This window comes from Lonchura striata, chromosome W (genome assembly GCF_050655825.1).
Source record: "Lonchura striata isolate lonStrDom1 chromosome W, ASM5065582v1, whole genome shotgun sequence".
In the NCBI taxonomy this organism is placed as follows: domain Eukaryota; kingdom Metazoa; phylum Chordata; class Aves; order Passeriformes; family Estrildidae; genus Lonchura; species Lonchura striata.
The window spans coordinates 43,378,980-43,403,168 of NC_140743.1; the positions used below are offsets into that span (position 1 = coordinate 43,378,980).

General features: G+C 42.0%; 2 protein-coding genes across 11 annotated transcripts in view; both read left to right on the forward strand.

The window, feature by feature from the left end:
• Positions 1-12,118, forward strand: part of LOC110478591 (zinc finger protein 532) — a 32,887-nt gene extending 20,769 nt beyond the window's left edge. For all 9 annotated transcript variants that reach the window (XM_021545341.3, XM_085571182.1, XM_085571183.1 and 6 more), the window contains 5 exons: positions 2,784-2,946; positions 6,133-6,408; positions 8,976-9,088; positions 9,426-9,573; positions 9,831-12,118. In XM_021545341.3, the coding sequence (XP_021401016.1) occupies positions 2,784-2,946; positions 6,133-6,408; positions 8,976-9,088; positions 9,426-9,573; positions 9,831-10,325 (1,195 nt within the window). In that variant the 3' untranslated portion in view covers positions 10,326-12,118. The remainder of the gene's footprint in view (positions 1-2,783; positions 2,947-6,132; positions 6,409-8,975; positions 9,089-9,425; positions 9,574-9,830) is intronic.
• A 5,495-nt stretch (positions 12,119-17,613) lies between these two features.
• On the forward strand, positions 17,614-22,830 carry LOC146763241 (signal peptidase complex catalytic subunit SEC11C). 2 transcript variants are annotated; one of them, XM_085571189.1, is made up of 6 exons: positions 17,614-17,823; positions 18,517-18,626; positions 19,072-19,221; positions 20,404-20,523; positions 21,043-21,100; positions 21,509-22,830. In XM_085571189.1, the coding sequence occupies exons 1-6, from the start codon at positions 17,629-17,631 to the stop codon at positions 21,560-21,562; spliced, it is 687 nt and encodes a 228-aa protein (XP_085427315.1). In that variant the 5' UTR covers positions 17,614-17,628; the 3' UTR covers positions 21,563-22,830. The 2 variants fall into 2 exon arrangements, with proteins under 2 accessions (XP_085427315.1, XP_085427314.1); XM_085571188.1 differs by having other exon boundaries at positions 17,732-17,827.
• Positions 22,831-24,189: the final 1,359 nt, after the last annotated feature.

The window sequence follows — 24,189 nt, forward strand, 5'->3', positions numbered from 1 at the left end:
AAATTTTATTATATACTACTGTAATAAGTCACAGAATCCATAGCTGAGCACTCCTCTTAAGAAGTGGTGTTTCCTTTAAATTTGCCATTTTTAATCACAATGCTGCCTTAAATGCATGCAAAGTGACTGGTGGGATTTTTCCAGCCCTTGCAGTGCTCAGAGTTCTTGGCTTGCCTAGTTCTGAGCAGAGCTGACAGGTTGTATTTGAGGCAATACATTCACATTTGGGTTGTCTGTGCTGCATCATGGGCAACCAGGCTGCGTGACAGGCACCCATTGCAAGCCTCGTTCCTGACCCCAGGGGTGTGGCACAGTCCAAGGACACTGGCCACGGCTTCAGCAGTGCCTCATGGCTTCTGAGGGACTCTGTAGTAGGCCACACTCCTCTGTTTACAGAATTGGGCTTCTGGGGAATCAGGCTGCCCGCCCCTGGCATTTATTTGAACTGTGTGATTTATAATTACATTACAAACAGTTGCTGCAGAACAGATGCACTAAACTACTTGGTGTATGAAAAATGACTTTTATATGCAGGGATTCTCACTGGGATGAAATTAGATTATTTTAATATAGGGAAATGGAGGGCTGTCTTGTCTTTCAACTCTGGAAAACTTTCTCCTGTAACATACTCTAAGCTCTGGTTTCCCAGAAAACCACAGAGGTGATCTTTTTTCAGTAAATAGTGTCTAGGAATGGCACTAATATATTTTTCATGGCTGATCTCTTTTTGAATACCGGAGGAATTCTTATTTATCAAGCCAAATTATGGATATTTAGGATACTATTGGTAAAAAGTGTATTATCCCACAAGTTCCTTTTTTCAAGAAAAAAATTTGGGAAGGAGGAATACTATCCTCTGGTGCAGAGGCTTTGCAAATGCTAAATGTCTTTTATGTGACTGAAAGCATTTTCCTGTGAGATAACACTTGTATTTATTACAAGATAATACATGAATTTGCTAAACAGATTTTTGGGAAGGCTGTGTGCCTGCTTTGTTGTGTACTGTGGGGCAGGAGCAGCCTGGGAGTGGGATGGGACGGGGTGGGACGGGGTGGGGTGGGATAGGGTGGGATGGGATGGGATGGGATGGGATGGGATGGGATGGGATGGGATGGGATGGGATGGGATGGGATGGGATGGGATGGGATGGGATGGGATGGGATGGGATGGGATGGGATGAACCGCCTGACTTATTCCAGCATCCCTGTAAATGACATCCTGAGGAAGCACAACTGCCTTTAAGCTTTGAACAGCATTTTAGGCAGTTGCATGGTAAACACTACTTCAATTAAATTAAAGAAAAACAAAACCAGTGAACATGGTTGCATGGTTAAGGATTGAAAATCATGTTTTTGCTGTGTCTGAAGGAAATACTCCAGGAGTGTATAGTCATACTGTGAGGTGTGTTGGTATGAATTTAAGTGAGTACAGTCTTTGCCCAGAACTTGTCTGAAATTCGGATCTTTACCAGATAGTTCTGCTTCTGTGAAGGCAGAGTAAAGTACTTTAGCTGCCACAGAAAATACAGAGATGTAGCTTGTGGTGTTTTTAGAGAGTTACAGTTTTTATATGTGATAAATTGAGATAGAATTTCTACATATCTCCAGATCTGCAGTGAAGGATTCACCACAGAAAGCAGGACAATAGTACATTGATCATCAGAGGATGCTGTGTAAATAATACATTTATCTTAGCATGTGTGAGAAACTGGCACTCCTTGACAGCACAAAAACAGTCTTTCCCAGTTAACATGAAGAAGTGTATTGTTTTTCATTTGGAGTTACAGGACAGCTTGGACATGGAAGCAATGCCCAGGTTCTTGTAATCCCAGTGCAGAGTGATCCCTAGAGCTCTGGAACAATGCACTATCAATGATAATTAACTTAGAGGGGTGTAGAAAGCACTGGGAACATTTATGTGGCTAATGAGAAGATTTAGCACTTTAGCAGACAGGAGGGTTTGAGGGTTGTTTTTTTAAGTGGAAGTTACTCTTAAGGATGGGAAGTGCCTGTTGCATACTGAGCACCTGTGATTGGGCTTCTTTTAACTAAACTTTCTCTGCAGCACTATAGATTGCATGGCTTAGATTTCTCTCTCATCTCATGATCTGTGGTTAGAAAACTGCTGTAAGAACAGGAGGCTGGGGAACCGATGTTCAAAAGTCACATGTGCTCCAAGAAAGGAAGCATTTGGTGGTGTCTCTACATTTCTGTGACAGATTCATCAAGGCTTGGAATGGCAGATCAAGGAAATCCCGTCCTGTGCTGTTGGAGCTTCAGGGCATTGACAGAGTCTAGGTCTGGCATTCAGGAGCATCAAAGCCATGAACATTGCCAAAAATGTATTTATCTTGAAGCATGTTGCTAACTACAATTGAATTAATCACTCCTTACAATATACTGCATATACAGTATACAGGTTTGTAACCTGGAGCCAGGGATATTATCCTTTATCTACAGTGTGAGTTCAGAAACTGAAGGCGTTGAACTGTCAGAGTATCCTGAGCAGATGTTGTTGTTGTATATGTAACTGGCACATGCTGTTGTTTTCATTGGCTTCTTGTTTGCACTTTCAATTTTTTTTCTATTTTCTGTTTCTTCTACTGCTCCCATATTTTGAAATTGAAGGATGTTTTGAATTAGTTTAACTTTTTTTCAGGCAGTGTGAAATGATTGCTTAAACATGTCAGATCTTATCTGTGATGAGAAAAAAAGTTAACGTCATGATTCTTGCAAATAGATCATCAACATGACTGATATTGTTTATTGTGCTTCTGTTTTCAGAATAATATATAAATGCTCTATGTGTGACACTGTGTTTACTCTGCAACCTTTGCTCTATCGCCACTTTGATCAGCACATTGAAAACCAGAAGGTGTCTGTTTTCAAGTGTCCAGACTGTTCTCTTCTATATGCACAGAAACAGCTTATGATGGATCATATCAAGGTGTGTAGGCATCTTCTCTTGTTTCCTTCATGATACCATTTGTCATGCAATATATGCTGTGAGAACATACTGTGAAAAGGCACAGAGTAACAAGACTGCTGAGAGAGATGTTAATAATTCTGAGAGAGTAATCTGTCAATGATGTTCTCAAATGTTAAAATTTTATATTTTGTTTGGTCTTCAGCATATCTGTGATGACTCAGTTTTTTCTGTTAGAATGTTGATTTTGGTATACTGGGAACATCTCAGCAAGCCAAATCCTAACAAATACTGAGTTACTTATAGTGTTCTAAGTATAATTTCAATTGTTAGGAGCTGAGATTGCTGAGTGCATCACAAAATCAAACCTTTGCTGTTCAGAATTCACCAGGAAGCAGTATGTTGGTAGATGTAGAGGTTACCTGTGTTATGTGAACTTGAACATGTGTGCTTTGAAAAAAACTCCAGCGGATTTCCACAAAACACCATTAAGAGCTAATGATTCACTGTGATCCATGTAAGTCCTGATTGGAAGGATCAGCAGCCCCCTGGCTATCATTTGTTAGCTGTGTGTTTGACACAGACTGTTATCTCATGTCATACAGACCAAAGCTGAGGTTTTTCCTTATTAATCCCTGGTGCCTGAACACAGAATGGGACTGTGGAGGCTGCTGCGCTTCTCTGGCAGTGACACAATTTCTGAATACTATTCCTCTACTGCACGGTGTAACACCAGACATCTTTTTTTGGCTGCTAAAAACATCATTTTTCATTTTAGTCCCAACTATGGCACTTGTAACCACAGAAGTCTCTGAAGTAATGTTGAAAATAAGGTCATAAGTCTTGAAAAAAAACAGGTGGTCTTAAAGCCAGTCTTCAACTTGAGGAGGAGACTGAGAGAAAGGCTGAGCCAAGATGTTCAGAAATATAAGGACTGGATATTTTCTTTGCTTCTGAACTAGTAGCACTAGTTCTTGCATGTTTACTGCAAGATATCTTAGATGCTCCTCTCATGCAGCAATGTAAAACTGATCTGTCTGCAGTTAGAGCCAGAAGCTATCTTTACAGAAATTGGGGTGCTCAGCATCTCACATTTCAAAGATATGCTCAGTTACTTGGGCATTACTTAACTTCTTTGGCTTTAGTGTTCCATGCCAGTATTTGAACTTTCAACCAGTGGGGTTTTAGTACGATTCACTATAAATGATTCAGACATTTTTGAGACTAAAATTAGAGGATTAGACAATACATGTGCAGTAGTACTATTGCTGGTTTTGCATTTAGGATGTGTGTGTAGCAGCAGGGACTGGACCAAAGCAGTGTAAATTGGAATTCAGTTAAGGGGAACTGAAAAAAAACAGTAACAAGTTATAAATAAAAGCAGAAAATTATTCAGGGAGAGGATAAAAGCACAAGAGGACTCAGGGAGAGTCTGAGTGCCAGTCAGAGGCAAAGCTCAGCTGCACAGAAAGTAATGGTTTGGTACGGCTAGACATAAACCATCAAGGCAGAGACAGACCTGGATGAAAGTAGGACAGAAAGGGACAGAAGGAAGCTCAGGAGGAGATTATTTAAAGCTACAGAAAATAACCCAGAATAATTCCTGCAGATGTCAATATTTCTTGATGGCAAAATGTATGTATTATTTTCTTGTAATGACTCACTGCAAAAAAATTTCCAGCAGCCAGTGAGAGCAGATGGTGAAGGACTGATCTGGCCTGGCCTGGCCTGGAGCTGTAATGCTCCCTGTTTGGGCAGCACTAGGACTCCATACTATGCTTTAATGCTCTTGGTGTAGTTTCAAATAAGAAATGAAATTTCAAGTACTGTATTTACAAGACATTTGGAAAGTTGAACACTGACATTTTACATGCTGACAGATTAGGCTGCAATAGAATCTCCAGGTCAGCTTCAGATGCCTGAGAGTACAGGAACCTCATTTCCTGCTCCTCTGTGCAGATACTAAAGCACAGTATTAGTACCTCCTCCATTACTACCCACCTGCACTTTGCTCTTAGCTGTTGATCCTGTGCACTTTACTTTTTATTAACCATTATGGGGGGTTAATCATTGGCTTTTCTGGTATTTAAAAGCTGTTAAATCAGAGAATGTGTTCTACTGATGAAGTTGATATTTGCTCTAGAGCCAGTGGGTAGTTGCAAGAGCCGAAGTATTTACAAAAGAACTTGTTGCTGGAGTATCACATTGATACTCCTATATTCCCAGAATCAAGAAGGTTATAGAAAGGTTCAGTAGGTGAGAGGATAAGAACACTGTCCTGGTAAAGGAAAGCCTTTCAGACATGGGACCTCAGCTGTGGGTCCCTGTTCAGCAGTGGATTAGCTCTGGTCTGCAGTCATCCCTTCTGGCCCAAACCCTCCTCATTCTTGCTGTGTCCACGTCCACGTGTGGAACTCAGACACACAGCTGAAGCCCTGCAGCCCTTTCTGAACAAGTCTCTTTGGTGGAAGGCTCAGGTCACACCAGCGCACTTACACTGGTTCCGAAATGGAGAATGGGGGAAGGAGGAGTTCTTCCCTTCTTACTGACCATTGACTTAAAGTGCAGACATAAGTCTCTGAGGAAAGCTTCCCACCCAGGAGCTTCAGGGGCTGGAGAACAGCCATTCAGACCCCTCTGATCTGCTGTGGGGCCCTGTCTGCCCCACACACCTTGCCCCACACCTACCTAGCAATGTAGCCCTAAATGAGAGTAAAGCAGGGCTTAACTTCAGCCTCAGTGTAAAATGTTAATAAATTACATAGCCACGTGATGTTTCCAGAGTTGCCTTATCTTATTTACCAATATGGCAAGTCAACATTTGGTCAGTAAAAACACCTTTCCTTCTTGGAAATCTCTAGTCACATCTGGAATGAGGGTGCTCAACTAACATGTCAGCTAAGCAAAGCAAGAAATTAAGCTTAACATGAAGTATTTCTTGAACCCCTTTTTCCTCCCTTAGGTTGCTAAACCGCAACTTAAACTTACCCTCCAAAGGAAGTCTCTTATTTTTTTGTGAAAATACCTACATACGGTGTCAGTTATTGTTAGGTCATGCTAGGTCTTGCCTTTACTTAATCTTGTTCCTTTACAAATGTGATCTGATGATAACAGCATGCCAAACAAGTAACTGAAGGCTATTGGTTGAGTACAACTGTGTATGTCTGTGTCAGTTTTTTACCTTTTTTTCTCTCTCTTTTATTGTAGTCTATGCATGGAACTTTGAAAAGTGTTGAGGGGCCACCAAACCTGGGGATAAACCTGCCTCTCAGTACTAAACCCACAACTCAAAACTCAGCCAGTCACAAAGAGGACACAAAATCTGTTAATGGAACAGAAAAGTTGGAGAAGAAATCTCCTTCTCCCATAAAGAAAGCAGAACCTAAAAAAGTCACTAGTCCTGGCTGGACGTGTTGGGAGTGTGACAGGCTGTTCACTCAGAGAGACGTTTACATCTCCCACATGAGGAAAGAACATGGAAAGGTAATGGAATATATTCAGTACAAAAAGGTGAATTAAATCTGAAGTATTTGTTTCTAAATTTCATTTGTGTTTTTGAAGATAATTTCTTTAAGTCCCAGCATTATTATTCACTATTCTTATATCTACTTCATCTTTTTTGCTTCAGCTGCTTAGTTTTTTTCAGTTTCTACATCATTCCACTGAGAAAATCAACTATAAGCTTGTTCATTCAGTACTGAAATTTTTTCAAGATGGAAAGAGCGAGATATATTGCTGTATTTCATCCAAGCCATCTAATCTGTTCCAGGTTCTTATTTCTTCTTTGTGTCTTCTCAATTCCCTCTCTTCACGGTGGTGTGGTGAACGTGGCAGCGCTGGGCTTGGGCTAACAGTTGGACCCAATCTTAAAGATCTTTTCCAACTTAAACAATTTGATTGTGTTCTCTTCTGAAGCTCAGTGCCTGTTAGCCTCAGGGAGTGGAGACTCAATCATGTTTTACTCATCCAGTGAGTGCCAACTGGTGTTTCATTTAAAGGTAGACACATTCCACAGTTGAGCTGTTGCTCTAATGTGACATTTAAGAGTTCGGCTGAGTTAACAAGTTGAATTTTGTATTTAGAGCACCTGAATTTGAGATATCTTACTTAAAATGGATTGAAAGTGAAATGTGGGAATGTTGCATCCTCATGTCAGCAGAGAGACTGATGTTCTTCCTGTGTTCAGTAGCATTTCCATTTAAATGAACTTAAAAAGACTGGCAGTCAGGAAGGCAATAGTGACCCTGCTTAGCTGTGAGAGCAGGCTCCAGCCCCTTGATGACATGCGGCAGCCACCTGCCAAGCCAGTCTTCACCTTTGCCGTGTGCTGGTGTTAATGCTCTCTTTCCTCAGCTGGGAACCAGGGAGCTAAACTGATGTACTGTGCTGCACTGCAGCAAAAGAGCAGGACTGGGAGGGATAATAGGCTGATTTTGTCTAAGTGGAGGAGAACCACTCTGAGTGAAAAATCCGTAGTTTTCAGGATCCTAATGTGCTGTAATAAATGATTGCACATTTCCAGAGGTTTCTATTACAGTTATTATCTCTAAAGCTGTTCCGCAAATTATTTTATTCTGTTTATAAGCGTTTTATGGAAAAGCTGAAAATGCTGCACTACTGAGTGTCATCTTCAATTTTCTTAGGACAACTTCAAGCAAATAGCACCCCAGCATCATTGCCTCCAGTAACTCCCGCCCCATTCCTTCAGCTTCCTGCTGCCCAAATATTAACTCAGCAGAGCTTTTACTGGCAATCAGAAATGTGTTTAAGACTGAATACATTGTACATTTATGCAATTCTTAAAAACAAAGCAGCACAACCTCTCAGTAAAACTCTCACTTCAGAGTGAACTAGAGAGCGATATTCAGTCTGATTCCATCCACAGCAGAGTAGCCAAGGGCATGTAAAAGAAGGTTAGTAGCATATCAATAATGCTTTAAAAATATTAGCTCTAAATCTGTGTCTTTCTCTCTCTGATGTTTATGTGCAATGTTACCTCAAGAATAGCCCTTATTATGAAATATTAGATAATTGTTGCACTCAAATCCTGGCCATCTGCTAGCTCCTTGGACTTTGTGTGCAGGTGTGTTTCTGTTAAAGGGCAGATGTTTTTTAAGTAGGAATTACCTACTCCAGCTTAGTCATTGATCACCCTCTTCTGTCAAGATGAGATGCTGTACAACAGATCATGCTGCACTTTGTTACAGAACTAATTTTTCAATTCTTTTTGGTTTGGCTGCCATTGCAGAAACTAATGCATCCAAAATCCTGTTTGGATCTCTAGCTGAAGTCTCCCCAAGGCATTTAGAACAAGTGTGGGGTCACAACTGGCTACCCCACATAGTGCCCCCAGGTCCTGCTGAGTATCATCCTCGTCCTGCTTTTCTGATCATGGGCTTGATGCTTCTGCTCACTGCCACACAGCTACAGTGTGCGACTGCTCCAGCCCTTCTCAGTTTCTTCCTTTACTTTTTCCTTCCACTTGGCCAGCTGCAACATCAGTCCCACAGAAATCCCTGAACAGATAGCCATCAAATTGGCATCAGATCATGCCGCTCATTTCGTCATGCCTTTCCTGAACCCTGTTAGTGTGTCAGTGTCTGTGAGATTCAAGTCCTTCTTCTGTGCTCTTCACCACTCCCTGTATGTGGCTGAGGAGCTCCTAGTCAGCAGCTGGGGACATGGTTTGGTGGGAAGGCAACCCCCTCATCCTGCTGCCTTTATTGATCCAGAAATAGTCCTCCGATCTTCCCTGTTTCTTTGGTGGAAGAAATTTTCTTCATCCACTGTCCATGACACCAGTTTACAGCTAGAGACAGGTGTGTGTGTGTGTGTGTGTGTGTGTGTGTGTGTGTGTAGCTCATGGGGGCCACACTGCTTTGAAAGAGGTCCAGCTCTGACTTGTACAGTGTTGTTGAAGGCGGGGTGTACGTGAAGTACAGTACCAAAAACAGGTAAGTGATGTTTCTTTCCTATTCGTCAGAAGGTTCAACACATGCACCACTTTTACTGAGCTTTTAAAATTAAATTCTTTCTCTTTTTTTTTGAAGCAAATGAAGAAACATCCTTGTCGGCAATGTGACAAATCTTTCAGTTCATCCCACAGTTTATGTCGGCACAATCGTATCAAGCACAAAGGCATTAGGAAGGTTTATACATGCTCGTAAGTTCTGGTTTTATTTTCTTTAGAAATGGAATACAAAAACCATTCTTAGTTGAACATCTTTCTTTAATTGTGGAAAAGCCAGTGTCCCGTCATTTCAGATGCCCAGGACAGGCCAAATTAATTACCTATCCTGCCTGCAGAAACGTGTCAGGTTCCTGAAAGTGCAGTGTGTAAAGTCTAGAATCTGAAAGTTGGCTGAGAGGAGCGTTCACAGTTCCACTTTGGAAAACCTGGTTTTCAGGAGTCTCTCACATACACAGCCACTCTTCCAATCTACAAAAGACACTTCTTAAGTATGACACTTGAATGTTTGTGTGTGTGTGTGTATCTGCAGGCATTGCCCAGATTCGAGACGTACTTTTACCAAGAGGTTGATGTTGGAAAAACATATTCAGTTGATGCATGGCATTAAAGACCCTGATGTGAAAGAAATGACTGAATCTACCAATATGGAAGAAAGGGAAGTAAAAGAAGACACAAAGGTAATGACTTAGAAGACTCATTCAGTCACTGAGAATGTTTTTTCTTCGGTATATATTCAGGATCTTTAAATAAATACAAGTACTTCCATGCCATAAGTGCCTCATCTTCTGTGAAGCAGAACCTCAAAAGGATTGTTTATCAGAGTTGTTTTAAAATTTGCCAAGGGAAAGGTTTTGACATTTGCAAGTCACAAATAGTTACGAAAAGAACTGCATATTTATGCTTATATGATACACCATTTCTGTCTCTTTGTTAGGTTCCTAGTCCAAAGCGTAAATTGGAAGAACCAGTAATGGAGTTCAGACCTCCACGAGGTGCAATTACTCAGCCATTAAAGAAGCTGAAGATAAATGTTTTTAAAGTTCACAAGTGTGCAGTCTGTGGCTTTACAACAGAAAATCTTCTCCAGTTTCATGAACATATTCCTCAGCATAAATCTGATGGCTCTTCATACCAGTGCAGGGAATGTGGACTCTGCTACACATCTCATGTGTCTCTTTCCAGACACCTCTTCATTGTACATAAGTTGAAGGAGCCTCAGCCAGTATCAAAACAGAATGGGTCTGGGGAGGATAATCAACAAGAAAACAAACCCAACCATGAGGATGACTCTTCCAACAGTGCAGCATCAGACAGAAGATGCAAAGTGTGCGCAAAGACTTTTGAAACTGAAGCGGCCTTAAACACTCACATGAGAACACATGGCATGGCCTTCATCAAGTCCAAAAGAATGAATTCAGCTGACAAGTGATCAGATTGTTTGGGATGCAGAAATCTCGCTCCACATTGGAATACTAGTGACATTTTTGTTACAGAAAGTTCAAGGTATAATAGTGTTAACAGTACTGTTCAGGCTGTTGCAATATATTCTGCATAAAAGTGTCCCCTTCACCTCATTGTCTAAACCGTCAGAACCATTGAAGCAGTATTTGAGTTGAAAAATGTTTGTATATATTTAAACTAATAATTTTTATACTCTTTAGTTATGTATTTGTATCAGTATCTAGTCGAAAAACTGGGGTTTTTTTCTGGTTATTTTCTGTTCTTTTGTAGTAAGTTTCTTTAGAAGAGTTCTGAATGCTGGGGCAGTTCCTTGGGTTCTCTTAAACTCTTTGCTTTTTGAATGCTTCTGAAAGAAAGTTTAGCTAATGGAAGCGCATCAGGAGGAGGTGCTAGGAGGGGAGAGGAGAGAGGAAGCAAGCTAAGGGGAGATTTTAAATTCTAAGGAATTTGGGCTTCCAAATGTCTGAGGAAGCTTTTACACTTTTTCTTACAAAATATATTATAAAAAAAGATAAAAGTACCACTGCATGTGTAAAATAAAGTGCTGTTTTTTAGGTGGCAACACCAGAACAGGTGCACACCCCCTGGAGTGGTAAAGTACTTTTAAAAAGAGTATAAATGCACAACTCTTGAGTATCATGAAGTGTCTTTTTTAGGTCACCAGGTGCTTGTGATCAAAGGTCAAATTGTTACAAATGGGCTGGGCTGCTCTGGATTTAAGAAATAAGATGTAATTAGAGGAATAGGTTTATACTTATGATGGTTTTTGTCATGTAATTTATTAAACATACAGAAGTGATTACACAGCATTATGTATTTTCCTTGCTGGTTATTGAAACAAAATAGTTGACCCTTGCTACAGGGGTTGGGATTTGCCAACTCCACATGATCATGCCAAATGTTCTGGTGCTTAGTGTCACACACAGCCACAACTGGGAAGGAGCCAGCCCCAGCCAGGAGCAGAACTGGGGCTTGCAGCTTTAGCGTAGGCCCTGCGGAGCTCGGCCAGACATTGCAAACTCCTGTCCAGCACCACTAGTTTTGCTTGCACAAGTACAAAAAGGTACCATACTGTTCCTTTCAGATAGAGTTCTCTGTGAGAGTATATTTTTAGTTTGTTTTTGCATTTTATACCTTGTATGTAACCCTACAAAAAATTTTTGTACCTTTTTTTAAAACAAATTGTGTATATATAGATAGATGCATGATAAACAGTAGTAATTGTTGGGTTCCTTAAAAGTCTTGCTGCTGTCAGATGTTACTATACACTATGTCCATTACGACTGTATTAAACACACTTCATATGTAAATAAATGTGGAGCATTTTGCCCCAAAAGATTTGTGAGATTCTGTTATTTATCGTTAAATTCTAACAGTTTTAAATTTTGAAGTGTTTAAAAAAATATAGGTCCTCTCTGCCACCTCTGTAAAATTTAATCATTCTGGAAATTGTTTATCAGGTACATTAGTTCTGCTCTCTCCATCCTCATTCCTAATCTGGCTCTTGGGTAGATGCTTGTTAGCCCATTTATATTACTGGCACATCAAGTGCTTGTGAGGTAGTTCATCTAAAGCGCACAGTGGGCACAGCACCTCAGTGTATGCTGGCTACTGCCACCACTGCCCTTCCCACTTAGTGGATACCTCTGAACACTTGTTTGTTGATGTGCACTGTCAACTGTACAACAAATGAGTTATCACTATGCAGAATGGTGTTTTGTATACAGTGAACAGATAATAAAAGTTCAATTTTCACAGCCATCACTATTACTTTTCTTTATTTTCCCTTTTCACTGTCTTACACCTGCAAGTAACCTGATGATGCAAATGGCATCATGGTGCCAGGGTGTCACGCTGCCACTCATGTCCCCAGAGGAGCTCCTGCACAGCCAAGAAACGCAGCCCAGCTGCTTGGCAGCGGGCTCTCTTTGGGTCTAGCTGGCAGAGAAATTTAACTCTCCTGCCAGTAATCTCTTGAAAGGTTTAAGAGATAGAGGGCCTTGAACTGCCCCACAAGCTCCAGCCACATTTCTGTGTCAGAGCTGACATATCTCCTTAACAGGATGTCCAGAAAAGCAGAAGGCAAACAGGTTTTAAAGCAATGTGAGATGTGGTGAAAAGGCACAAATATCAGTAGGCATACCTAAAGGAATTATTTCCTCTTGAAAACTGTAGAAGAATTTTTTAAACTTATTTTTGTCCAAGATCTGACATCTAAGTTGTTTGCTTTTAATTAACAATGTGAGACTAACAGTCAGTGATGACATAAATACTCCTCTTTTCCTGTGAGGATCGAGTAATGGATTAAACCTCATAAAACCTCTCTGAGAGTTAGGAAAGGGGTCATGTAGACTCCACCATTTTGCAGCCACTCTTGTGGTTAGAAACAAAGGTGCTTAACAGTGCAATCTCAAATTGCAATAGAAACTAAGGCTATAAATCTCCTCCTGTTGTGTGCCTTCCCATTCCATCCCATCTCTTCAAAGAGGCGTGGAGCGCACCAAGGCCTCTGCCCAAATATCCAGCTGCAAACTGCCCAGCCAGGACTGCACCAACGCCCGGGTCCATCTGTCAACACAGCTGCAATAAACCTGTTTTTTCACCTGCTAATACTAGGGCATGTGGGCAGCGACTACCATGTGCATCTGCCTCCCTTGTCCCTGGGCATGACACAGGTGTGCTGTGCCCATCCCCACGGTGCCCCCAGATACCTCCCTCAGGAGCTGTTTGAGCCTTGGCCTGCTTGCCTGGAGGCACAGCCAGAGCTAAATTTGGCTGGCCACAATCCCTGTACTTCTCCAGACTTGGCTGGTGTTTGTATTTCTGAAGGGTGTTTACAGATGAACAACTTGACCTACCAAAGGCCCAAATGTTCTCAGTTCTTAACCTCTGTCTACCTGTGGGGAATTCAGTTTGGCAAGCCTATTTACTTTTAAAAGGATTTTTATAAAACTCCGACCTTTTCATTCTGTTAATATTACCTTTCTCAGTACACTTACCGTACACACACAGCTGCCAGGACAGTAACAGCACACAGAAGAACCTGTTTTAGTTTAAAACCTTTCTCAAATATTAGGGCAGTTCAGTAGTCAATTATTTGTATTTGAATTTCAGATTATTACTCAAAGGTTATCTGCCCAGGCTCTGTGAAGGGTGACTGGGAACAGTGGGGAATGGACTGACAAGAGAAATAAGTACAGAACTGGTCACCCATGGAAGGCACAAGCGTTCCTGACCTACATCCCCAGGCTCTGTGTACATAGTAGATTCTGCAGCCAGGAGTGGATGTGGACACAGGAGCACGAAAGAAGGAGCCACTTCCTGGCTCATCCCTGGGCACTTGCTCACTTTGAAAAAAAAATTTGTAATCGCTCCTCAACAGTGACCATACAAAACCTGGTTTTGATGTTATTTCTTTCCTAAATGGAAAAAAAAGACCTTTCCTCATTGAGAACCAAATGGCCCATTTGAGGGCATCACAGTAAGGCACTGCACTGGGAATGACCCAGATTTACCTGGAAAACTAACGGGAGGCACTACAGCTCTCTTCTCTGAACCCCAGAATTCTACTTTGAAGGAAGAAATGTATTTGAAACAGTAATGTGACTATTAGCCAAATAAGCTGAGCATAGTACCCTTCTCAAATACGTCCCCTTATATGATTTGGCAAAAGACTTTATGCAGTTCATTTATCTTCTGCTCTCAAATTGTGCTGCTTTATATTCAATGGCTCTAATGTGATGGTGAGGATATGCATGCAGAGTATTGTCAGCATTGCTCTCACCGGGTCACTTGGCTAACAGTGAGTGCCATACCTCTGCAGGCCAGACCAATATTGCAGGTCAAGCACAACAATATTTCCTGATTTAGTGATTGTTCTGATATTTTTTTCCCCTGTTCCATGGGAGAAGGGGAAGAAAAAGAGAACATTATTCGCTAAATTCAATTGAATGTTCAGATAGCTGGATCCCTCCCTCCCCTTACCCTTCTTCCTGAGCAAAAGAAATTATTTTCACAAATAAACTATTCCCTGAAACAAATCCACTCAGCAGAAATCCAATTAGCTCTGCAGACACTGGGTCACAGAGCAGACTCAAAATGTTGACTCATACCCTTAGAAAGTGACACTGGGGGTGCAAACTGTGCCTGTGAGTCCTTGCCAGCTCCCAAAGCACATGACAAGAGTCAGGAGAGGAGTGACACAAGACAAAAGCCACGCATGCTCCCAGGCAGTGGCATCCAAAGTGCGGGTGCGCATCCATGGGCATGCAGGGGGCAAATAGTCTTTCTGTTGTTACAAAACTGCAAGGGAGCACAAGGATTAAAAGTATCCAGAAGAGGAGGGAGTTCAATGCCCATGGCCAGTCCCCTGGAAATTAAAGAGCTGTCATTCAATATTATATATAGAGGTAGTACAAATGCCTGGCTGTGTGCAAAGGTCTGGCAAATCTGCCAGAATGCCAAGAGCTACATTTTCTGTGTACTAAAAAACTAGCATGATATTCTAGCTGCAGAGCTCCAGAAGATCTACTGTACAAATATTGAAGTCAAACATCCAGCGCGGGGAAAGATTTCAAAACACATGTAACCTTTAATAATCAAAATCATGCAGATGGTAAAATGACAAAGCCACTAAGAGAGGTGTGGGTGAATCCCAGCATCTCTGGAAAAGGAAGAAAAGCAACTTCCCAATATGTATCTCTTGCCTCACCACAAGCAATGAAGGAGTCCAAGTGTTTTCTGACCTATCAAACACCAAGCACAATCAAACCAACAGGCAACAGAACTGCAGTCTCAGAATTAAGTGTGGGTTCTTGCCTCGGACAAAAGAAAGTTCCCTCTGTATGAACAAAAACATAAGCAGCTTCAATCCTCCCAGGTCTCAACACAAAGCTGCCTTCTCACTTTTGTAAATTCTCCATACGCTAACTCTGCTTCCTCCCTCTGCTTGTTACAGAACTAGAATTTACCACCTCGATTTCCACTTGTCATTCTCTCCATCAGGAATGTCTGCAAGGAATTGTTCTAACACTGAACTTTGTCATTTACATTCTCTCAGCTGCTGCCATCTCCCTGCTGACTGGCTTGTCTTTTGCCTCCAAAAATGATATTCCTGCTTCACAATAAGCAAGAACAATTTCCTGCCTGTTTGATGAATAAAGCACTACCCAAAAAATAACACTCAGAGATAATTCTTCTATTACAGCCATTTGTCTTTGTTCTGTGAGTGGCAGTATTGCAACTCTAGTCTAGGATGAAAATTCATCCATTTATGTTCAGCCATTCCTTGTGTGACCAGGTAATAGAAAAGTGTCAAATATTTATTAATTAAATACAAAGTAAGGATTAAAACTATTGTACTTTAGGAGGAATTTGGGTGTGATACATAGTGCTTTGGAACAAAAGCTGGTTTATTGGAGTTTTTTTTTTCATATTGATGCACATGATTTAATTCATTAATAAAATTAATTAATAGCTAAATTGGAATGTACAGCTATAACCACAATAAATGATAGAGATTTCCTTCCAATAGCAAAGCAAATTTAACAAAGATGTTTTTGTCGAATTGTTTCAGATTGCTATGAGTTAATAGTCTGAACCCTAGTGTAATTTACTGGTATGTTCAATGAGGTTTTTAGACACTGAGGTTTGTTGGTCTCCCTCATGTTGATTGTACAGCCTGTATCAATTTTGTCCCAATCACCATTTTTAATCTCTGTTTTCTTGGGGTTTTTTATGAAAATAAAGGCAAGCAGATTTGTACACAAAGGCAAAAAACTCTATTTAAAAAAAAAAAAATCTGTCCAAATAGTATGGTATGAAAAACCTACTCAGGGAATTGCCTGAGTAGAAAACCTTTTGCTGGGCAAGAGTCAATACAACATTTCAGTGGGCAGATACCACTTGTACAGAAGATATAACTTTGTTACACACCTTTTAAATTAAACTCTTAATTGCACAAAGAAAATTCAGAATCTTTTCACCACCTTTGAGCCTGCTCTTGTCTATTTTCCTTCTCTCTTAGTAATTACTTCTGAATATTGCATCTGCTCAAAGAGGATAGTGGCAGATGCTTTTCTCTGAGTATTTAAAGGATAGCAGAGAACTAACCTGAAATTACATAAACTTAGAGGAACTCCTGTGTAGTAAGTAAAAGAATACTGTTGTCACTGGAAGAACAATTAGATGAGGTGAAGGATCTTATCTAGATATCATGCCTACCTGGTGTCCTTGAAGCCTTCTTTCCAGTTTGGCATTTCTATTCATTCCTGAGAGCATCACACCTTCCCGTGTGCTCTAAGGTCAGTTCTGCCTCTCTTAGTCAGTCCTAGTCTGTTTCATCCAACTGTTTACCAGCATTAAAGTCTTGGTGTATTTCTACTAAATTACAAAAACACTGCTCTGGCCAGATGGTTTGTTTCCATTTATCTTAGTAGCATTTCCATGTGTTCTCTGTTCTTCCATTCTCAGTCTTCAGTGGGTAATTTTAAACTTGGTGAATGCCTGACTCGGTTTGGCCCATTTAATTCCCAGGAAATCAGGCTCGGGGCTCTCTGACTTGTATCTATGTGGCTGCTTGCTGTTTCAGGCTCATGCAACCATTCAGTGACAAACTGGAAATGGGTGTGAAGTCTGCCTGTGCTGCTCGGGGTCTGACCACTGCCAGGCACACGGAGTAGCCCCGGCCCATCCCTGCCGGGGCACCGAAGGGCTGCGGATTTTCCGGGCCTCTGTGCTCTTCTCTGATCGGGGCCCTGCCGCGGTCCCCGAGCAAACGCTGAGGTCACCACTACCTGCTGAAATTATGAAATTATTCCACTCACAGCCGCTGAGGACACTGCGATTCCCCTCACTGCCTTCACACCCCTCCATCCCCTCACGAGGCGGGAAGCCCCTCACGGCGGCACGGCCCCTCACGGCGGCACGGCCCCTCACACCGTTCCCGCGCTCAGCACAGCGCCCCCTGCCGGCCGCCGCCGCCCACCCCTCACAGAGCGCGCGCGCCTCCCCTTCCCGCCAATGAGCTGCGCACACGCAGCGGCGGCCCCGGGATGCCCGCGGCATTCGCCTGACCCAAGACTCTCCGCGCCCGGGAGAGCGGGGCGGCCGTCCCGATGCTTCTCGGGCGTGCGCGGCTCTTCACTCCGAGGCCAGGGATCTGAGCGTTCACCGACGGTCCCTCGGTACAGCCAGCTGCTCAGGCACCTCCAGCGGCGAATATCAAGGGGGTCTCGTCATCAGGACCTTTCGCCGCGGTGCGTCTGGGAGCTATGGTTCACCTGGCCGAGGAGGCCCGCCGTGCGTCAGCAGGGCGGGAGAGGAAGGAGACTACAGATCCCAGAGAGCAGCGCGGGCCCCGCTGTTCACCCTGGCGCTGCGCTGAGGGCGGTGGTGGCGCAGGGCGGCGGGCTCCGCGGCGGGGCCGCGATGGATCTGTTCGGGGACCTGCGGCGCATGAACAAGCGGCAGGTACCGGGGCCGCGCTCGCGGCTCGCAGCCCGCACTGGGAGCGGCGGGTTTCGAACGCCAGCGTGCAGGGTCCTTCCCACCGCTATCCTTCTCCGTGTGCTGCCGAGAAAAGGAACAAAAATGAAGGAGTGTGGTTAAAGCGCATCCGCCGCTGGAAGGGCTGGCGGAGCAGGAGCGTTTGAGGGCAGAAAGTCAAATCAGTGATTTTCTAGATAAGAAGTTTCAGTGAGACAGTAGCAGGAAATTATCTTTTGTCGTCTCTCGTCTCCTCCAGCTCCTCTTTTTAAACAAAAGTCACTCCCAGAAAGTCAGCCTCTGGTGGTAGTCCGGTGTTCCACACGTCCCTTGGGATATTTCCGAGCTCGGGAGGGAGGCAGGGCCGTGTGACCGAACCCGTTTTGGTCGTTTGCCAGGTCGCTTCCCCAGCTTTATGAGCCTTTATCAGTGTGTTTGCGTCTGTCACTAACACACAGGAGTGGATTAACCCAAGACTAAGGCGCACAGAGGATTCCAGCCTTATGCTGCAGTTTGGTAGATTCTGACATGGCAACCTGTGCTACCAGACTTGTGTTGGAATAGGATTTCAGCATAAAAGCCTAAAATTTGTGGTGCACTTGAGTTAAAGTTCTATGTTGTGCTTCTAAATATAATACAGTACCTTTAAAAACCAATTTCCTTGTTTCACACAGCTATATTACCAAGTCTTAAATTTTGCTATGATTGTGTCTTCTGCCCTAATGATCTGGAAAGGGCTGATCGTGGTGACTGGCAGTGAGAGCCCCATTGTTGTGGTGCTCAGGTGAGTCAATGGAAAGGCTTTCTGCTTCAAATCCAGGTCTTGTTTTGCCTTTTGTCTCCTCCCCCTTCCCCTTGGATACAGCTGGAATTTGAAATGTCACCTATTTAAAGAAGGACTCAAACACTGTCTTTCTTCTGGCTGTGTTTGAGCTCCAGCAAAAGTTACATAGGGCCAGTAGCCATGGGCCAGTTCCCACTGAGGTTTGTAGGAGCAGTAAATGTGTCAGACCCTTTAAAATCCAAGTTCCCTAACGTAATGGGTAAACTCCTGCAGATTGCTTTCTGGCATTTGGGTTCTGTTAAAGGTCTGAGTGGTGTTACTGAATGGGTGAAGCTACAGATCTCTGTTAAAATTGTGGGTTTATCTGTAAGAATTAAATATTCTTTGATTTCCTGGTGCTTCTTTCATTTATGCCAACAGACTTTCTCTTTCTTGTTGTTTGTAGTGGCAGCATGGAGCCAGCTTTTCACAGGGGAGACCTGCTGTTCCTAACAAATTTCCATGATGACCCAATCAGAGCTGGTGAAATAGTTGTTTTTAAAGTTGAAGGCAGAGACATTCCAATAGTGCACAGAGTTATCAAAGTACATGAAAAGTAATGCAACTTGGTGGTTTTTTGTTTGTAAAGCTCCTTTCCTTCCCCGTGGCTTTCGGTGTCAGTTTAATTGTGGTTCAATGTATGAGAAAGGCAAGTGAGGATAAGCAGTGAGAGAAAGCTCAGCTGTAGGATGTGAGCCACTTCTGTCCGCAGTTCTGTGTCGCACTTCTTGAGGGTTTGAGACCTTTCCCTCGGCAAAGCTGCTCAGGGTTGGAGCAGGTAGAGCTGTGCCCAGGAGGAATCTTGGCAGCAGGAGTGTGCATGGGAGCAGAATCCGCTTCTATGCTGATGGTTGTACAGTTGGGACTTTGCTTGTGGGAGCAAACTTTTGGTGAAAGGTGGAGATTCAGAATCAGGGTGCAGCCTGACAGAGTGTGTGAGCTTTGCTAACTGAAGTTTTCCAAATTTGATTCAGGATAAAAGAAGAGATTCTTCTTATTCTTGTGTCTCTTGGCCACGCTGCCCATGGCAATTTGTGCTGAAAAGCACCAGGGAAGGGGCTTGGTTTGGCCTTGAGTGCAAATGCCTACCCTGCTAAACAGTTCCTTCCAAACTACAGTTCTGCTCCTAGTTCTGCACAGTGAAAAGCTAAGCCGGAGGTGGCAAGCACTGGCGTATTTGCTCCATGAACTGAAGGTGTTTATTTCTTGAGTAATGTCTGTTCTTCTGTGCTTTTTTAAAATTTCCAAGAATCACCTATTTTAATTTTTTATTACCTAGTTTGTCATTATGAGAGCTCCTCATTTCTTGATATCAATATTTAAGCAAAATTCATTGTAAGACTGTAAACTTAAGAACTGTATTTGAATTCATGTTCTGTCAAAGATGCTGATAAACACACAGGGTTTTGTTGAGGAAGTTTAGTGCCTGGATGGACAATGTCCTTTTCATCAACGACAGTGCTTGCTTGCCACCTCCAGTTTTCATGTCCATTGTGTAATTGCTTACATCACAATCTAGGAGTGTTGTAAAAAAATGTTTCTTGTTAATATCTGTTGATAGATAAAGTTAGTAAAGTCTGTAATGTTAATGATTTAATGGTGGTTGTTCAATAAACAGGGCTGAAAGCAAACATTGTTATCTAATCTTGTAGCACTTTTCATCCTCATTTGCTTTGTAGATGTTAATTGAGATTTTTAAATTAAGTGTTATTTAGTTTATCACCTCATTGCCTTCTAGAGGAAATGGGAACATCAAATTTCTGACTAAAGGGGATAATAATGAAGTTGATGATAGAGGCTTGTACAAAGAAGGTCAGAACTGGTTAGAGAAGAAAGATGTTGTTGGAAGAGCAAGAGGGTAAGTAAAGCAAAATGTACTTTGTAATTAAAGAGAAAAATTAGCTCTTAAATTGGTTCTGCTGTTGATACAAACCAGATTTGATGTATTTTTTAAATAGAATTGTAATTTAAGAGAAAACCTAGAAAAGTTGCTTCCCATAGTCCTCACACTGATGTGGAGTGTGGGGGGGAAAAAAAGGGCATTTAACAAATAGCTCATCTGAAAATACAATATTAACCATCTTCTCCTTGTAATTGCTGGGAATTTCTAGGAAATTGTTTTGGCATTCCACAGGAATTTTATGGAAGGTTTGAGCTTTTGATTTTGTCTCCTTCTCCTTCAGCTGAGCTGAAATCTCTTCAGATTTTCTCAGATAACTTTGATTAAGGAAAACTAATGAATTCTACTTCCTATCCAGATCTGCATTAGGTGTAAATTATGGGATCACACTGAAATATTCCAGATTGAGTAACATTAAAAGACTTTCATGTAATATTTGAGGGTTAATTTTACATTCACCTGTTTTATCAATTACAGGTTTTTGCCCTATGTAGGCATGGTAACTATAATAATGAATGACTACCCAAAATTTAAGGTATGTATACTGACGTTTTGAATACTTGAATTGCTAAAATAACAAGTACAGACAATAAGAACCTTGCCTCTAAGCAGACATGTTAATAAATTTGTGTCTGTAGTTTGGTACCTAATGTAGGATGAGCTGGATTTCCTTGCTTACTGTTGGGCAGTAGAATTTGTTGTTTGTAAGGAGTTGAAAACATGTAATTTCTTAGAATTTTGTTAGTTAAGTGTATGCAGTTGTGATGCCTGGTTATGATGAATTTTATCACTTTAAAATCTTCCTGCAATTTTGTAGGATCAGAGCTCTGTAATTGTGCAAAGTGTGATGTGATGTTTGAGAGGGCACCTTTTGAACAGTTTATGCTTTCAGAGCTCAGTGGAGAGGAATTGTAACGCGTCTGTGTTCTGTGTTTCTTTGCAGTATGCTCTCCTGGCAGTGATGGGAGCATATGTACTGCTCAAGCGGGAATCCTAAACACAAGAACAAAGGGAAATATACAGGGGGAAAAAATAATATATTTCGGATGGTTTCATTTTTCTTTATGGTTACAAAACTGTGCAAGCTTTTGTCTTGTCTAAATAAACGACACCTAATGAGTGAAGCTGTTGGCTGCTGGCTAATTACAAAATGATGCATTTATCATCTTCTACAGACTGCTCTCAGCTAGCCTGGCACTGGTTTGGAGGACTGGAGCAGCCAGTTTGATGCTGGTTTGGTGCTGGAGCAGCCAAGGGCTCTCTTGCCATGCTCAGTGGGTTTGACTGACTGGTGCTGCGTCTGAATCCACTTTTGCCCTCCTGTTTGTTTTGGGGGTTATTTTTAATCTGTCACTGCCCTCTTTTCTCCACCATACAAACTGTTTTGATCAGTGCTTGTAAGGACACAGACTCTCTGAACAGGTAGTAAGTTCTAAGAGTTTAGTCAGACTTATGCCTAAGTTGGCTGGTTGCGGCTGCCAAAAACAGCCAGGAAGGGGAGTTCCACTCTGACTTGGTACTGAGCAGTGCGGACTCAGAGCTTTTTCTCTGAATTTGAAATTGCTCTTTCACAAGGTAAGGAAAAAAGGCCATATGGCCTGATTTTTAGAGGCCTGCTTTTTAGGGACTGTGTGTGTTGCTAGCGTTGAGGCTGTTGATGATCTGCCTTTTGTGTTCTAGCTCTTAAACTAACCTAACAAAAAGGTTTTCTGGGGCTTTAATAACACTTGTAAATTACTGAATGAATAGCACAGTAGTGCACTTCAGGGATATTGCCGAGGCAGGGAAACCAGAGCTCTTATGCCAGTTTGGAGAATGTATTATTCTCTCCTATCATATAACACCTGAATAGTGTTAAACATAAAATTGATTTTTCATTAAAAAACTTACCTGATAACTGTCTTTCATGAAATTTGGCATTTTTTACTTATCTTCAAATGTCAGTGTTGCACCTTCAACAAAGCAGAACTTGTTTTCCTTGCTGGCTTTGTTTTTGTAGCTTTGATAAGGAACAGCATGATGCTTTTTTTCCTCTGGAGTTCTGTTTCTTCTGTAATCCCTTACCTCTGCAAAAATACTCTATTATACAATAATGACACCTTTTCTGTTGTAACAGCTCATGCTTAGCAGACAACTGCTGAATTTCTCCAAGTAATATTACTTCTTTTGTGTCCTACTAAGTGGTTTTCATGTCCAACTGTATTATAAAAATTACTTATTTTGTGTCAAATTGTATAGGAATAAAATCGAGTATAATAAATGGCATGGCAGAATAATGTTGGGATCATTACTGCAGTCTTCCTGGAAGTGTATCATCCCAGTTGAGAAAAAATAATGTGTTTTTTGGAGTGTATGTGGAGTAAGATTTTTTTCTTTCTCTTGATGTTGCTGAAATCCAGATTTATGCTGTCCACCTACCCCAATACGAGCACAGGCAGCTCTAATTTGGAGAGTGCAGTTGGACATTTTGCAGCTGGTCAACTGTGACACTGGGATCTAGTCACAAGAGTGGCTCAGGGCCGTGCCAGAGGGGATCAGAGTGGATGTCGGAAACCACTTCCATACTGAGAGGGTACTCAGGCCTGGAGCAGCCTCCCTTGGGAGAGGATGGATGCCCCAGGCTCAGCATTCCAGCAGCACTTAAACAGTGCCCTTGAGCTTCTGGGCAGTCTGAAAGGGCTCAGGCTGTTGGGCCGGGTGGTCCCTGTAGGCTGTTCTGGTCCACAGGCATGTCCATAAATGCTTCCCATTTGAATTCTGCAATTATTAAGCTCTTCCACTGCAAAAATCATAAACCCAAACTTGTGGCTGCCACAGCGGCCTGGCACAAGTTAAATGTGCAGTGAGCAATCACTGTGCTTAAGCTCCAGCTGTCCAGGGCTTCCCAAAATGCAGCACAGTGTCAACTATCTTACACTGGACCTTATTAAATAAATGTTACTATTTCATATTATTCAGCCTCTGTAAAGTTGCGGAGCTCTTTTCTGAGAAACATCTTCAGTTCTTCAGGGAACTGTTGCTGCACTGAGTCGATGTTGAGGTTATTTGCAGAACACCTGCTCTGAGTGCGGGTTGGAAATGCTGGAGATTAGTCTATTCAGCATCTTCAACATTTACAGAGTATTCCTCAGTGATCACGCCTGTTATTACGTTGGAGATAGGCTTCCACCGGTGTTTGTTCTGTACATACTTCCTGGCTGCGTGTAACACCAGGGTCCCTACAAAGAAAGTGATGAAAGGCACACCATTCTTATATTACCCCTTTTTATAGCCATTAAATATGCATTGCTGATAGAACAATGATGCTTGTGTAAAATGTGAAGGTAGCAGATTAAAGTTTAGCATGGTAATAAGCATTTAAAAACCATTAATGTTCTCCTGTCACGAAGCACAGCAACATTTTGCTTTGCCGTGGATATATGAAAAAGGGAAGGGTATTTTAAAACAGAGAGAGCTGTTTCTTGATGTTTAAACACAAACTGATGTTATCAGGCTTCTTCTTAAAGAGGAATATTGTCTTGGGTGACTTGAGTCATTCAGAGTTCATAACATCCTTTGGTTGTACCTTTTCTTTTGTGGGGGATCCAGAATACTATTTCTCTATACAATGAAGTTGCTATTTTC